The sequence below is a fragment of the Cydia pomonella genome, chromosome 1 (genome assembly GCF_033807575.1).
Source record: "Cydia pomonella isolate Wapato2018A chromosome 1, ilCydPomo1, whole genome shotgun sequence".
NCBI lineage: Eukaryota > Metazoa > Arthropoda > Insecta > Lepidoptera > Tortricidae > Cydia > Cydia pomonella.
The window spans coordinates 46,212,994-46,225,387 of NC_084703.1; the positions used below are offsets into that span (position 1 = coordinate 46,212,994).

The window sequence follows — 12,394 nt, forward strand, 5'->3', positions numbered from 1 at the left end:
TGTTGGGATTAGTTCGGTTTCCTCACGATGTTTTCCTTCACCGAAAAGCGACTGGTGGTATCAAATAACATTTCGTACATAAGTTCCGAAAAACTCATTGGTAGAAGCCGGGGTTTGAACCCGCGACCTCCGGATTGCAAGTCGCACGCTCTTACCGCTAGGCCACCAGAAGACTCGAGTGTGGTTGTCGGTATACTCAGTTTTTCAGATTCTAGTCATTAAACTTGAGTCGTAATCGTACCTCAGTCTTTTGTAAAGACCGTCCGTTTAAAGAGAACTTCACATTAATTATTCATATTATGTTTGGATTTGATTTTAATGTACTGACTAACCCCTAGCTATAACGATGGTACTAACAATGTTTTATGGAATTCTTATGGTTCTGAAATAAAAAATTTTTTTTTTTTTTTTATTTATTAAATTCATTAATTATGCACAAATCATTAAAATACGTGAATTTTAGTTTGTATTACTCGTAGATAAAACCTATAAATTTTTTGACGAAGTCTTTATTTGCAGACTCGAGTCATTTTAAGTTGCATTCAAAAACTCAATAAGACTTAAGACTCTGAACTTTTTAAGTACAGAGTCGCGGAATAATGACTAGAGTTCATCAAATTCAGACCGAAAAGACTCGAGTTCTTACAGATCGTGTCATTCACGATGACGCGTGCCTTGACTCGTATTGTCAAGCTTTAAAGGTTAGATTTGACAAATCTGCGCGTCGTCGTGCATGACACCAAGTATACCAACTCTACTCGAGTGCAGACGCTTGTCCCAGTTACCTTGCATATTGGCATTGGCATTTCACCCATGTCAACAGGTAACCTGGATTGGTTTTAGATATTAAGTGCAGTATTGGTCCGTCATCCTATTTTCATTTGAATGTTTCTGATTATGGACGACCTCGCAGGCATACAAAGGGCACACTAAAGATGGGTTGCATCAGGCACAATGGGCACAATGGGAAGGTATAGTTCACACCAAAATTCAACTACCGTCCAGTAAAAAACACAGCTTCTTTACCAACCGCCTGAGATAAGTAGTACTATACATTCAAAGGTAATATACTCAATTTTGGTGAAGTATTTTTTTTTAATATTCAGCATATCTCAGCGACGCCAAAACTGTTTGTTTAAGCTACTAATGAAAAAATGCTTTCCACATGGAGATCGTTTGCGTGTTTTTTTATAATGCTACTTTTTCTATTCCAGCTACTTAGGCGGACTCTACTCCTTTTCTGAAAGTACTAGGCATACATGATCGACAAAGAGACTCACGCTTAGCGAAATGCTCCTGTTCGAACATGTCGCGTCCGACGGCGACGATACTGTTGACTCTCGGCTTGTTCGCCTACAAATGTCGCTGTTCTTTTTGACATTTCAAATTTAAACGAAATGAATCTTAACGCTAACGGTTCAAGGTCTAAAACTCACCGGTTGCGTTTCGTGGACAAGCTTGTCTAGCAACAGGTGGTATTTGAGCACTCGCTGCATTGGCACGGAGAGTATATCGCGGAGCTGGATTCGGCCGTCGCTGTGTTCTTTTTGACATTTCTGAAAAAAAAAATGGTTGTCTGTAAAGCCGGTTTACGGAAGATAATTTTGCGTGATAACGTCATAAGAAAACATTGATGAAAAATTGCATACTTTTATTTATGAATTGAATTGAATGATTATCACTGAATTATCATTATTTTGTATAATACAAAGAAGGAGTTACCATGGAGATCTGTCCACAACGTGACACTTTTTCGTGCATGCTATCAGTGTTCATCAATTTATAAGACGTTATCACGTCAAAAAACATGTAAAGTTAGGAAAATCTTTCCAACACACCAGCCTGTAAAGGCTGTCTTTATTCTTCAATAACTAATGAGTAGCGTGTGTACCTGCAGTAATGTGTTACTCTTCGAAGGCCGCTAAAATATGTGATGCGCTCTTAATGCTTTAACAATAACATTATGTCAGATATGTTTGCGACCTTCGTTGTCTAACTTATTATTTCTGGTAACTGTACCCTCTTTTTTATGATGAACAATAGTGCAACAAGCGAGGAAAGTTGTTTTTTCTTGCGAGTGTTGGTTTTGAGTTCTGAGTAAGCGAAAGATTCTAAGTTAGAATCTTGAGCGTAGCTAGGTACTAAAAACACGAGATGAAAAATAACTTTGCTCTCGTGTGAGACAAACAACTTTTCACCTCAGTAGTGAGAACATATTAAAGGTTAAAAAAATTCAACATCAAGTAAAGTTAACCACATTTATTTACATTCATGAAAGAAAAGCATCATCATTATGACGAAAGCTTGTCTCACTCCATGGAGGAAAGTCGCACTTTCGTCTCTTCCTGGAGTGAGGAAAGTCGCACTTTCGTCACTCCCCGGAGTATATACACTAACTAGTGAAAACATTGTTATAGCAGGGGGACGTCTTTGCAATAACCCAGTCTCATTGTCCCCCAAACTTCAAGTCATAGACCGTTTACTGTTCAGTTTTTCTACCTGTCCCAATGCCTGCAAACGGTTCATGGGTGTCTATTGTTGCCTCTGTTTACGGGTTCCAGCAGGCGTTATACACGACATTAAGAGGCTGTCAATACCTAAAGCGCGCACACTGTCTATTTGTATCGGAGTAAATGAGATAGCACTGACGCATGTTACTGGGCCCGGGCAAGGGAATAATAAGAAAAATATTTAAATAAAAAAAAGTGGATTATTAGTGTAATATGTTACTCAACCACGGTTTAGATATAAATGTTTTGAAGTTGTGATTTTAATTGCAGACCCATAAGTCAGAACAATAAAGACATAAAACCGTTTAATTGTGATTTTAAGACCAATCTTTGCAATTATTTTCTATCGAGCCGATTTCGTTCAATCATGTATCGAGTACAACCAAGGTCTTTGAAATATAATTAATATGAACATATATTTTTCTTACTTGACTAAAACAAATAGTCTTTCTTAAAAAACTGTTTAAGTAACATCAATTTCAAGGACATTGGGTGTTGACAGCCTCTTAAATCTCGCCAAGCGGCCTCTAAGTATTAAATTTACATCCCCACGCAAGACTATCAAAAGACCGGGATTTATAGGGCTCGTGAAATCCTAGAATATATATTCTTAATACTTATACTCTCACTAGCTGAGCCCGTCTTAGGTTGCAAGAGAATAGTACGTTTTACATCCCATCTTCGACAAGTAAACACAAAGTGGCCTATATGGCCTTTTTTAGGGCTTAATCGTCCAGGGAACAAACAAACATACAGTATGTATAATAATAATTGTTTATAATATAATGTACTTGAATCTTCTTCTCTAATTGGGATTTCAAAATAGTATCTTTTAAACATCAGAACTGGGCATTCTATATTAATTGAGATAAGCCTCTTATTAATCAAAAATCAATTCTCAAGACGTATTTTTTACGCGTAGCAACAAACAGTTAAAAATATATTTATTTAGATTACGAGAATAAACATCTGTTGAAGTTCTAATATTCTCTAACCTATCGTTTTCCCGGCCTAGCGCCAGGGTCCGCTTTCCTACTCAATCTTCTCCACTTTACGCGGTCTTCGGCATCCTCAGGTGTGAGATTCTTTTTTTCCATGGCCGCTATCACGACCTCTAGCCAGCGCTTCTTAGGCCTACCGCGGCCGCGTGATCTACGGCCTAAGCACATATCTCCGACGTAGTCTACCGGTCTGCGGCTTAAGCTGCGAGGTGTAAGGGGTTCAAATAACATCTTGCGAATCCTAGTTAATCTCTCCTGCTCGTGGTGCACCCTGCTGGACTACTAACGAGGCTCTGGCGAACATAGTTCCTTTTGGGGTTTGGAAGTCAGACGGCAGTCGATTCATGTAATAATACAAACCGACGGAAATGACGGACACATTTTTGAAGACTGTGGCTGAAGTTCTTCTAATAAATTAATAAATAAAATAAATAAAGCTTGTAACGATTCTATTTGGTCCTGAGATAGTGTCGCTACAGTTTACACATGACAATTAAATCAAATCGGTACCAGTCACCAGTGTCACCACCGCAAATTTTAAACCAATGTTTATAAAATTCTACGCAATCCTTCGTCCTTTTTTTACAAGCTTTTATTTAACTTGCAATGTACCTATGTACGGGTCAAATCTTACAAGTTAAATTTGACCCAATTCCTGGTTTCCGATGAAGCTCAAAATGTACATACATATGTTAATACGGTGACAATGCAATATTATGGTACCATTGAGCTGATCTGATGATGAAGACAGGAGGTAGCCCTAAGATCTCAGTGATAAAACCACGTAACCTAATTGTGATTGGTTTTAGAATTGTCTCGATGGGTCTTCGTTGCCTGTGGAAAGAAAAGTGCAGTCAGCGATAAAAGCTTGTACCAAAAATGAAATTATTGACAAAAACTTATTGATTTAAATCTTTCACTGTATTAATAATATTTTCTCATCTACGGGATAATTTTTTTGGCATTTATATGTTAAATCGTTTATAATTTCGTTATAATAGCGAAATCCTTCTTGTTTGGATCGGTGAGATTCGATGACTTTCAACGTCTGCTATGAAAGAATCTCTTTGCCATTAAAATAAATTAGTACCACTGAAAATCCGCAACATGGCGAAGGCGAAATAAAATCTTGTTAGGCTTTAAATATCCTAAAGGTCTTTCAATCTATATCTACACACTGATGTAACCAGCTCCGAGATCCGTTACCTACTTAGGATGGATCGGTAATTGTTTTATTTTCTAAAAGAGAAGAAACCAAAAATAATAACTTATATAATTTTATTTATCGCAGAATGGCGATATTCGTGATAAAAACTAACTTTCATAGATTGAATATATGCTATTTGATTCGATACAGTATAACAGACTTTACGGCACGTTAAGAATAAAAATAACTACAATTGAAACGTAACGTAACATAAAATCACGTAACCGCAATCTTTCATTCAAATAACTTTCCCCAGGAAAATCTCCAAAAATAGAAGCGGGAATTAAAAACAGCCCCGATAAAGAAATGTCGACGTCTTCATTTGAATCCGCTGCCGCCATATTGCTACTTAATTACAAAGCCTGTTACCTCGTAACACTAAAACTGCTGAACGGATTTAGATAAAACTTGGCAAGGAGATAGTTTGAAGGAATAAGGTAGGTTTTATAAATCATCATCAAAATCATTCCACGCAGACGTAGCCGCGGGAAGAAGCTTGTTAACAATACATTTAGAGAGTCTACTACATATACATTATTTACATTTAGAGAGCATTTAGTCTTGAACCCGAGTATGTCCTTATACTACGTCCAAAAGAGAGGTATGGACACTGTGAATGTCATCTCGCTTTGTGTGGTAGGGCACAGCATAGCGGATGTCATTCCAGATCTAGAGCAGAGCCCAACTGGGGAAATACCTCCACTTTACAGAAAATAGCAGCCAAATAACACTAGACCCTACTCATTGTATTGTGTTCCTGCCGGTGAGTAAGGTTGCCAGAGCCCAAGGTGCGGGGTGTTAGGGTCGGCAACGCGCATGTAACTCCTCTGGAGTTGGAAGCGTCCATAGGCTACGGTAATTTCTTACCACCAGGCGAACCGTATGCTTGTTTGCCACCGATGAAGTATAAAAGTTTAGCAAGCGATAACCAGGGACCGGTCCAGTATCCCCTTCGAAGGTTTTAGAAGGGGTATTTCAAAAGGCTTTTCTTACCAAAGCCGTTGCTGTCTTAAACCCTTTGGCTTTTAAGCGATTCTTTATACGGGTAAGCAGTTCTCTCTTCGAATGTCGGAACTTATGCACGAAATATCATTTGATTAGGAAAACATCGTGAGGAAACCGGATTAATCCCAACAAGGCCTAGTTTACCCTCTGGGTTGGCAGGTCAGATGGCAGTCGCTTTCGTAAAAACTAGTGCCTACGCCTAATCTTTGGATTAGTTCTCAAGCGGACCACAGGCTCCCATGAGCCGTGGCAAAATGCCGAGACAACGCGAGGAAGAAGAAGAAGGACTATTCTCGAAAACGCCGCTCAAATGTTTCATTTAATAAATTATATAAACCTGTTGTTGCGGTTTTCCCGAGTACTCTATTTTTAGCTGAAGGTTTTAGCATAGTTGAAATGTATACACTCGAATTCCGAGCCCGTATTGCATTTTTTGCAAAGCAAGCGGCCCGCTTGTGTACATTCTACGAAATTATTAAATTTTATTTTTCACCACATACTGGAGTTTATATATATTATATACCGTTCAAATTCGGAACGTCGGCGAAAATAACTTCTACTAACTTCGGCGTGTTTTCATGTTATTGAAGCCTAACATATGCTGGTTGTAAAAAGAAATCCTTTAAGAAGGAGACAAAAGATATGGCACGCTTTGGCACGCACGAGGATTTTTAGAACGAAGTTCCTTATCGCACGGTACGGTTGTGACGGCTAGGCGAAAGAAACTGTAAGAGTTTTCCGTCACGAGTTTCCGTCACGGCCCTTTTTTATTAACATCTAGTATCATTAAATAGTAAAGTATAATGATTTCCTCATATGTGATGTTAAAAGCAGTATGTGTCAACTTCCTCTCTTAACTTCGTTCCAACCGAGTGATCCACGACATTCACGCATTTTTCATTTCATTTTTTTATTTATTTTTCCTATACTCGTTGCTAATATAGGAACATACATAATAGGTTTGAATAAAGGTCTATTGTCTATTCCTCATAACTTGTGCTTTAAGAGCCCAGTAATGATTTATGATTTAGCAAAAATATAAAATTGATAGATTTAGTCGTTGAAATTGTTACGTTCTTTTGTTACGTAATATCTAAATAACAAGTATTGGTTTCTATTTGCACGTCTTCTCATCTTGCCTTTTAATAATGAGGTCACAAGCGTGCGTCTCCGTAATATGTGACGAGAAGGGACAGTTTTTAAAAATTCATCAAAAAATTATGGTAGTAAATTATACAAAATGATGTAGAAGAACAGTTTCAGCAAAGTATCAAAATTACGTTGAAATTGAGTCGATTTTCAGAGAAATTGTCACTTGTTTTGAAGTAATTTCTGGAGAAAATTGATTTCGTCTAACTTTCATTTAAACTACTTCAAGTTTATAATAACAAAAATGTAGTTTATTAAAGATAGAGTACAGGATAAGTGTAATACAGAATTACTATTTTTAGCAGTCCAAACTTTACGAAATTTACAAACTGCGCTGCTGCACTGCTTTACGCGCGTTTACCTAAACGACCATCAGTGCCCCTAGTGTAAATTTTGTCGATAGCGAAACGTGACGTACGCGTTAGCGTTGCCTCATTTTGTATGGGTTTTTGAACAGCGCGCCAAGCGGGACGTTTTGGAAAGTCAAAAATCTCATACAAAATGACACTTAACGCAAACGCGTACGTAACGTTTCGCTGTCGAAAATATTTACACTAGGGGTACAGAAAAAAAATCGTTACTAATTAAGTAAGTCTGTTTAAAAAAAAATGTTTAAATGAAAGATAACAAGACGTGCTAATAGAAACCAATACTTGTTATTTCTAATGGTTAACAAAAGGTGTACAATTTCATTCGCTAAATCTATCAATTTGATATTTTTGCGGCCTCTTAAAATAGCTAAAACGATACTGCGATTAATGGCTACCAACCTAATAAAATCAAAATTCATACAGTTTACACTATTTAAGTGCATTATATTGCTGCCAACTTACGAAAACTAATTCTTTAAACGTCAAATCTAGTGAACGTCAATTAAGAACAAAGTTCACCACAATGTTTTTCATTTTGACGCACATTTACATTATCATAAATAAAGTTTATTTAAATTAATTTTGCATTTTTCTTTGTTTATATATAGCCGTAGAAAAAGTATTGCATACAACGTTGTATAATAAAGTAAAAAAAAGGCTCGAGCGTATTCCTTTACAACGTTCGCCTACGCCTGCGGCTCCTGCTCACATTGTATCGCACGCCACTCGTGTTTTTTGACTCGTGGTACGGCTATTTCTGAGTTCTTATGTGCTACAGTGCGTGTAATTGGCTGCCAAAAGGTTGTGACTTCACGGTCTCAGGAGATTTTAGGACACAAATTGAATAGCGGGCTTAACGATTCTTTCTACCAGCTCAGGAAAATTTGTATCACCACGTAAAATTCCACATGCTGTGACTATACTGTGCGTTTCTCCAGGAACTTTCTGCCTCGCACAGCTGCGGTATGTCCGGACAGATACGACCTTCAAACCTTCAAAAAAAGAGCGTACTCCAATCTTAAATGCCGGCAACGCACTTACAACCCCTCTGGTGTTACAGGTGTCCATGGGCAGCGGTAATCGTTTACCATCAGGTGATCTGTCTGCTCGTTTGCCTCCTCTATCATAAAAAAACTCTCTGAATCTGAATCTTTAGGTATTTAAATAAAAGTAAACAAAATCTACCCTCAAATGGCTCCTTAAGCCAGTTAAGGGTGGATGAAAATATAACGATCAAATAATGTAGGTTATAGTCAGGTCGTTCAGTGACATATCCAGACGGTTTTGTATTTGGTTGGTTATATTGGTTACCAATAAATCTTATAACTACCCGAAAATGTACAAATTGTTTGTTTACTTTAATTTAAATACCTAAAGATAGAGAGTATTGGAGATTGCCGTCGAAGATATAGACATCGGGTGGGTTTTTAGTGTTTTTACCTTTAACTCGTGTAGAATTAAAACACTCCTTTCGACCGTGTTTTAATTTATCGCCACTCGATGCGCATTTCCTATTTTCGCACTTGCATCGTAATGTACTATTTCTCAAACTTGCAATGAAATGTGATCGTAATTTCAAATTAGGTCCGGAAATACTACATATCCGGTGCGACGAGTGAAGATGATATGTAAAGGAATTTCATACAGCCTTACACATAATGCACACCTTCACGATTGGACACGACTAAAACGATTTAACATGATGGTGGAATCGATTAATTCGATAAGTAAAATCAAACTCTATTGCAATTGAGTTCCGTTTTACATAATAACTTATTGAAATTATGACAATAAAAACAAATTGCTCGACCCAATAATAGGCAAGCACTCGTTGCAGACTAGTCTTGGTCTGACTGTATAACTATTTTGTACCAAAATTATAGTGCTATGGTATGCAGAGTATCGTTAATCCTTTTCCAGGTATAGTACGATTTATCGACCACATACGCGCCATCACAATTTCAACTTTAGTATTGCGATTTAAGGTTCAAATTAGATTGCAGTTTCTGGAAATGAGACTTGTCTTCAAATGCATCGTCAAAGCTGGATTAATTGGAATATATTTGGTTTTTTTGGGAAAGCCTTGTAGATTGGTGGGGCCTGGAAAAGGGTTATACAACTGAAAAAAATTTAATATTAGACATCATTATGTGTTTTTTTTTTCTATCCTGCCAACTTCAACCTTTTAAGGTTTTACTTCGAATCTGTAAAACTCACAATAGAAACTAAATTTTTTGCGTTATTCCTTCTTAACTCTATGATAACCTGTTTCATGTGTCTAATGGCGTTATTAATGCTGGCCTGAATTAGCTATGAATCGTTGGTCTTTATCTGTCATTTTGACTTATGTATTTGTAAGAAAGGGATAAAATATAATTGAACTAAATCAGGGACGTACAGTTTTATGAATAAGGGGGTAATAGACTACGGTCGATTACTATCATCAGTCATCAGGCTAACGAAATTCGAAACCACTTATACACGAATGCGGCGATAGTATATATTTTCCCTATGGTAGATGTTGATATACAGAAGGCCAATTTGAACTAGGGCCATTTTATTTAAAGTACACTACACTTTTTGTTTTAAATTAGGGAATTTTTATGTCATTTTTATGTTTATTTAGCCACTTGTATTACAACTGGCTAAAGGACAGCTCACAGTCAGGATACTCAGGATGGCCGAGTTGTTTTACACATTTTTAGGGTTCCGTACCAAAAAGGTACAAAAGGAACCCTTATAGTGCGACTCTGTCCGTCCGTCCGTCTGTCTGTCTGTCTGTCACATCGGTAAATATCTCGAAAACCACTTAAGCTATCGATTTGAAATTTGGAATAGTTATGAAACACTAATAACCCAGACACATTAAAAGTATATTTTTTAAATTTATCTTTTATTAAAAATGGAAAATGTCCAATATAAAGAGGGGCAAAATTTCAAAGTCTAGTAAGTAGGTCAAGTGGGGTATCATTTGAAACAGCTCAAATTGAACATAACCAAACATTTTTTTTAATTTTTTTCATAGCGAAAAAAATTTATTTATGAAGGAAAATGTGAAAAAAACTATATAAATAAAAAAATATCACCGAAGTTTACCGACGAAAAATTATCAAATTTTACATAATATTAACATTACTATAAATTTTACAGGAAAAATATAATCAGACCTCTATCTTGGTAACTTTTTTTAATTAACAAAAAACCTTTCCGATTTCAGTTTGCAATTTAACCACCTTTACGTGCGTTTATTACATCTACAATTTCTATGAGACATAAATACACGTTTGTTCAAATAAAAGATCAATTTTTGATATCGGTCCACATGATAGAGAATTATCCTTGAAAAACCAACATACGTGCATTACATCGCGCAAATTAGTTAGACAATTTGCCGATAGATGGCGCTGTGTACATTAATACTTAGTATAGGTACTTCTGTTGAAAACTCTTTCGCCTTTATAGTTACACGAGATAATTCAAAGTTTGGACGGAACCCTCGGTGCGCGAGTAAAACGAACTCGCTCTTGACCGTTTTTTTAAACCTACCTGTAACTGCTTGCTAAAGGTTGCGTCTCTCGCGTCCAGGGTCTTCAACGTGTCCTGTGCCGCGGTCAAGTTGGAACAGTAGTCCCCGTATAGCAGCAATCGCTCTCGCCATGTGAGGAACACGTCGGCAAGCCGGGGGGCTCCGTTGCCGGGCACGCATGCCTCCGTGGCTAGCTTCAGTTGGCGGAGCAAGCCGGAGTGGATGTCGTGGAGTTCCTAGAGGACATAAGGTAGTTTATTAGACAAGTTCATACAAGTATAGACGTTATGATATGAATGTTAATGTAATTTAGATCCCATCAAAAAGATTTTGATTTATTTCACTTCTTTTTGTAAATCGTAAGTAAGATTGTTTTAAGTAAGATTGATGGGATTTCACTTCTTTTTGTAAGTCACTTATGACTATGAGGGTTGGGGGGTATTTTCTATTAAAAATCCTGAAATACGTATCTGGGGGCATATTTTATACAATCTTGCTTTTTTACTGATTCCCTATACAAACTTAAACCCCCTTTCCCCCCTAACGCCCTTTTTCTCTCCCTTTTTACCCTTACGGGGTGATTTTGGGGTTGAAAACTATTCTATATCCTTCCCCATAACAAAAACTATCTACATACCAAATTTCAACTAAATCGGTTCTGCGGTTATTCATTCCTCCATTCCACTCTCCTTTTCAACCCTTAGGGGCAAAAAATTACTAGTTTTTGCTTCCTAAGACTTCAAGAAGTACCCTAAGTGTTTTGATGATCATCAGTGAGTGAGTGAATCAGTGATTTAGTGTCGAAATCGGGGTTTTGTGGATATTAACAAAATCTAAGGTATAAGAGCTATGCAATTGAAATTTTTCATGCTTAATAAAAAAAATGTTTATCTGGTATAATCCAAACCCAAGTTATGAGGGATCAAAAAAATGACGAAGCGTTTCGAGAAAAGGTAGGTAGTGCCCTTGCGTTTCGCTTTGCTCGTCTTGGCGGGGGCACTACCGTGCCCCCCGATTTTAATTTAGTAAATGTAAGAGCTATTATAGTTTAGGAGTACGAGCTGCCAACGTTTGCCAACAATTCATGGGCAGAGGCCAGTGTAAGATACAATCACAGCTTTCTGATGAATTGAGCTAACACAGGCAATGTGAACAGTTGATTGCACATCGCTTACATAGCTCAGTTACAGAGGCCCGAACTGACCAGAGTAACAGGTAAAGCGTCCTATAGGTAGCGTGCATGAACTGTAGGAGGCAGCACAGGAGCCGTCAGATTTTTGGCGCGAGGCGTAAATGTGATGTTCATTGTTCCGATGTAGTCCACAAGATGGCAGAATCTACTATGCACAAGAAAATACGTGACGTGTAAATGTACATGTTTATGGTTCCGATTCAGGCCACAAGTTGGCAGACCCTCCACCGCGCACAGTCCATATTAAAATCCATGGGCACAAGAATTTATTTTAAGGTAAGGAATGACCCTAACCTATCTTTTTTTGACGGTGTGGGAATGCAGTTACGCATCGCCCCCCGAGCCTAATTGTGGCCCTACACTGGCTGTTATAAAATGTTATATAGCATTGTGTGACAAGTACAACATAATAAAACACTATTATATAACAGTC

At 37.5% G+C, this 12,394-nt stretch overlaps 1 protein-coding gene across 1 annotated transcript in view; it reads right to left on the reverse strand.

Annotated features, from left to right (window-relative positions):
- LOC133525193 (protein vav) overlaps positions 1-12,394 on the reverse strand; it is a 75,047-nt gene that overhangs the window by 10,711 nt on the left and 51,942 nt on the right. Inside the window, exons 6-7 of the mRNA XM_061861477.1 lie at positions 10,790-11,005; positions 1,437-1,556 (exon numbers count right to left, since the gene is read on the reverse strand). Of these exons, the coding sequence (XP_061717461.1) occupies positions 1,437-1,556; positions 10,790-11,005 (336 nt within the window). The remainder of the gene's footprint in view (positions 1-1,436; positions 1,557-10,789; positions 11,006-12,394) is intronic.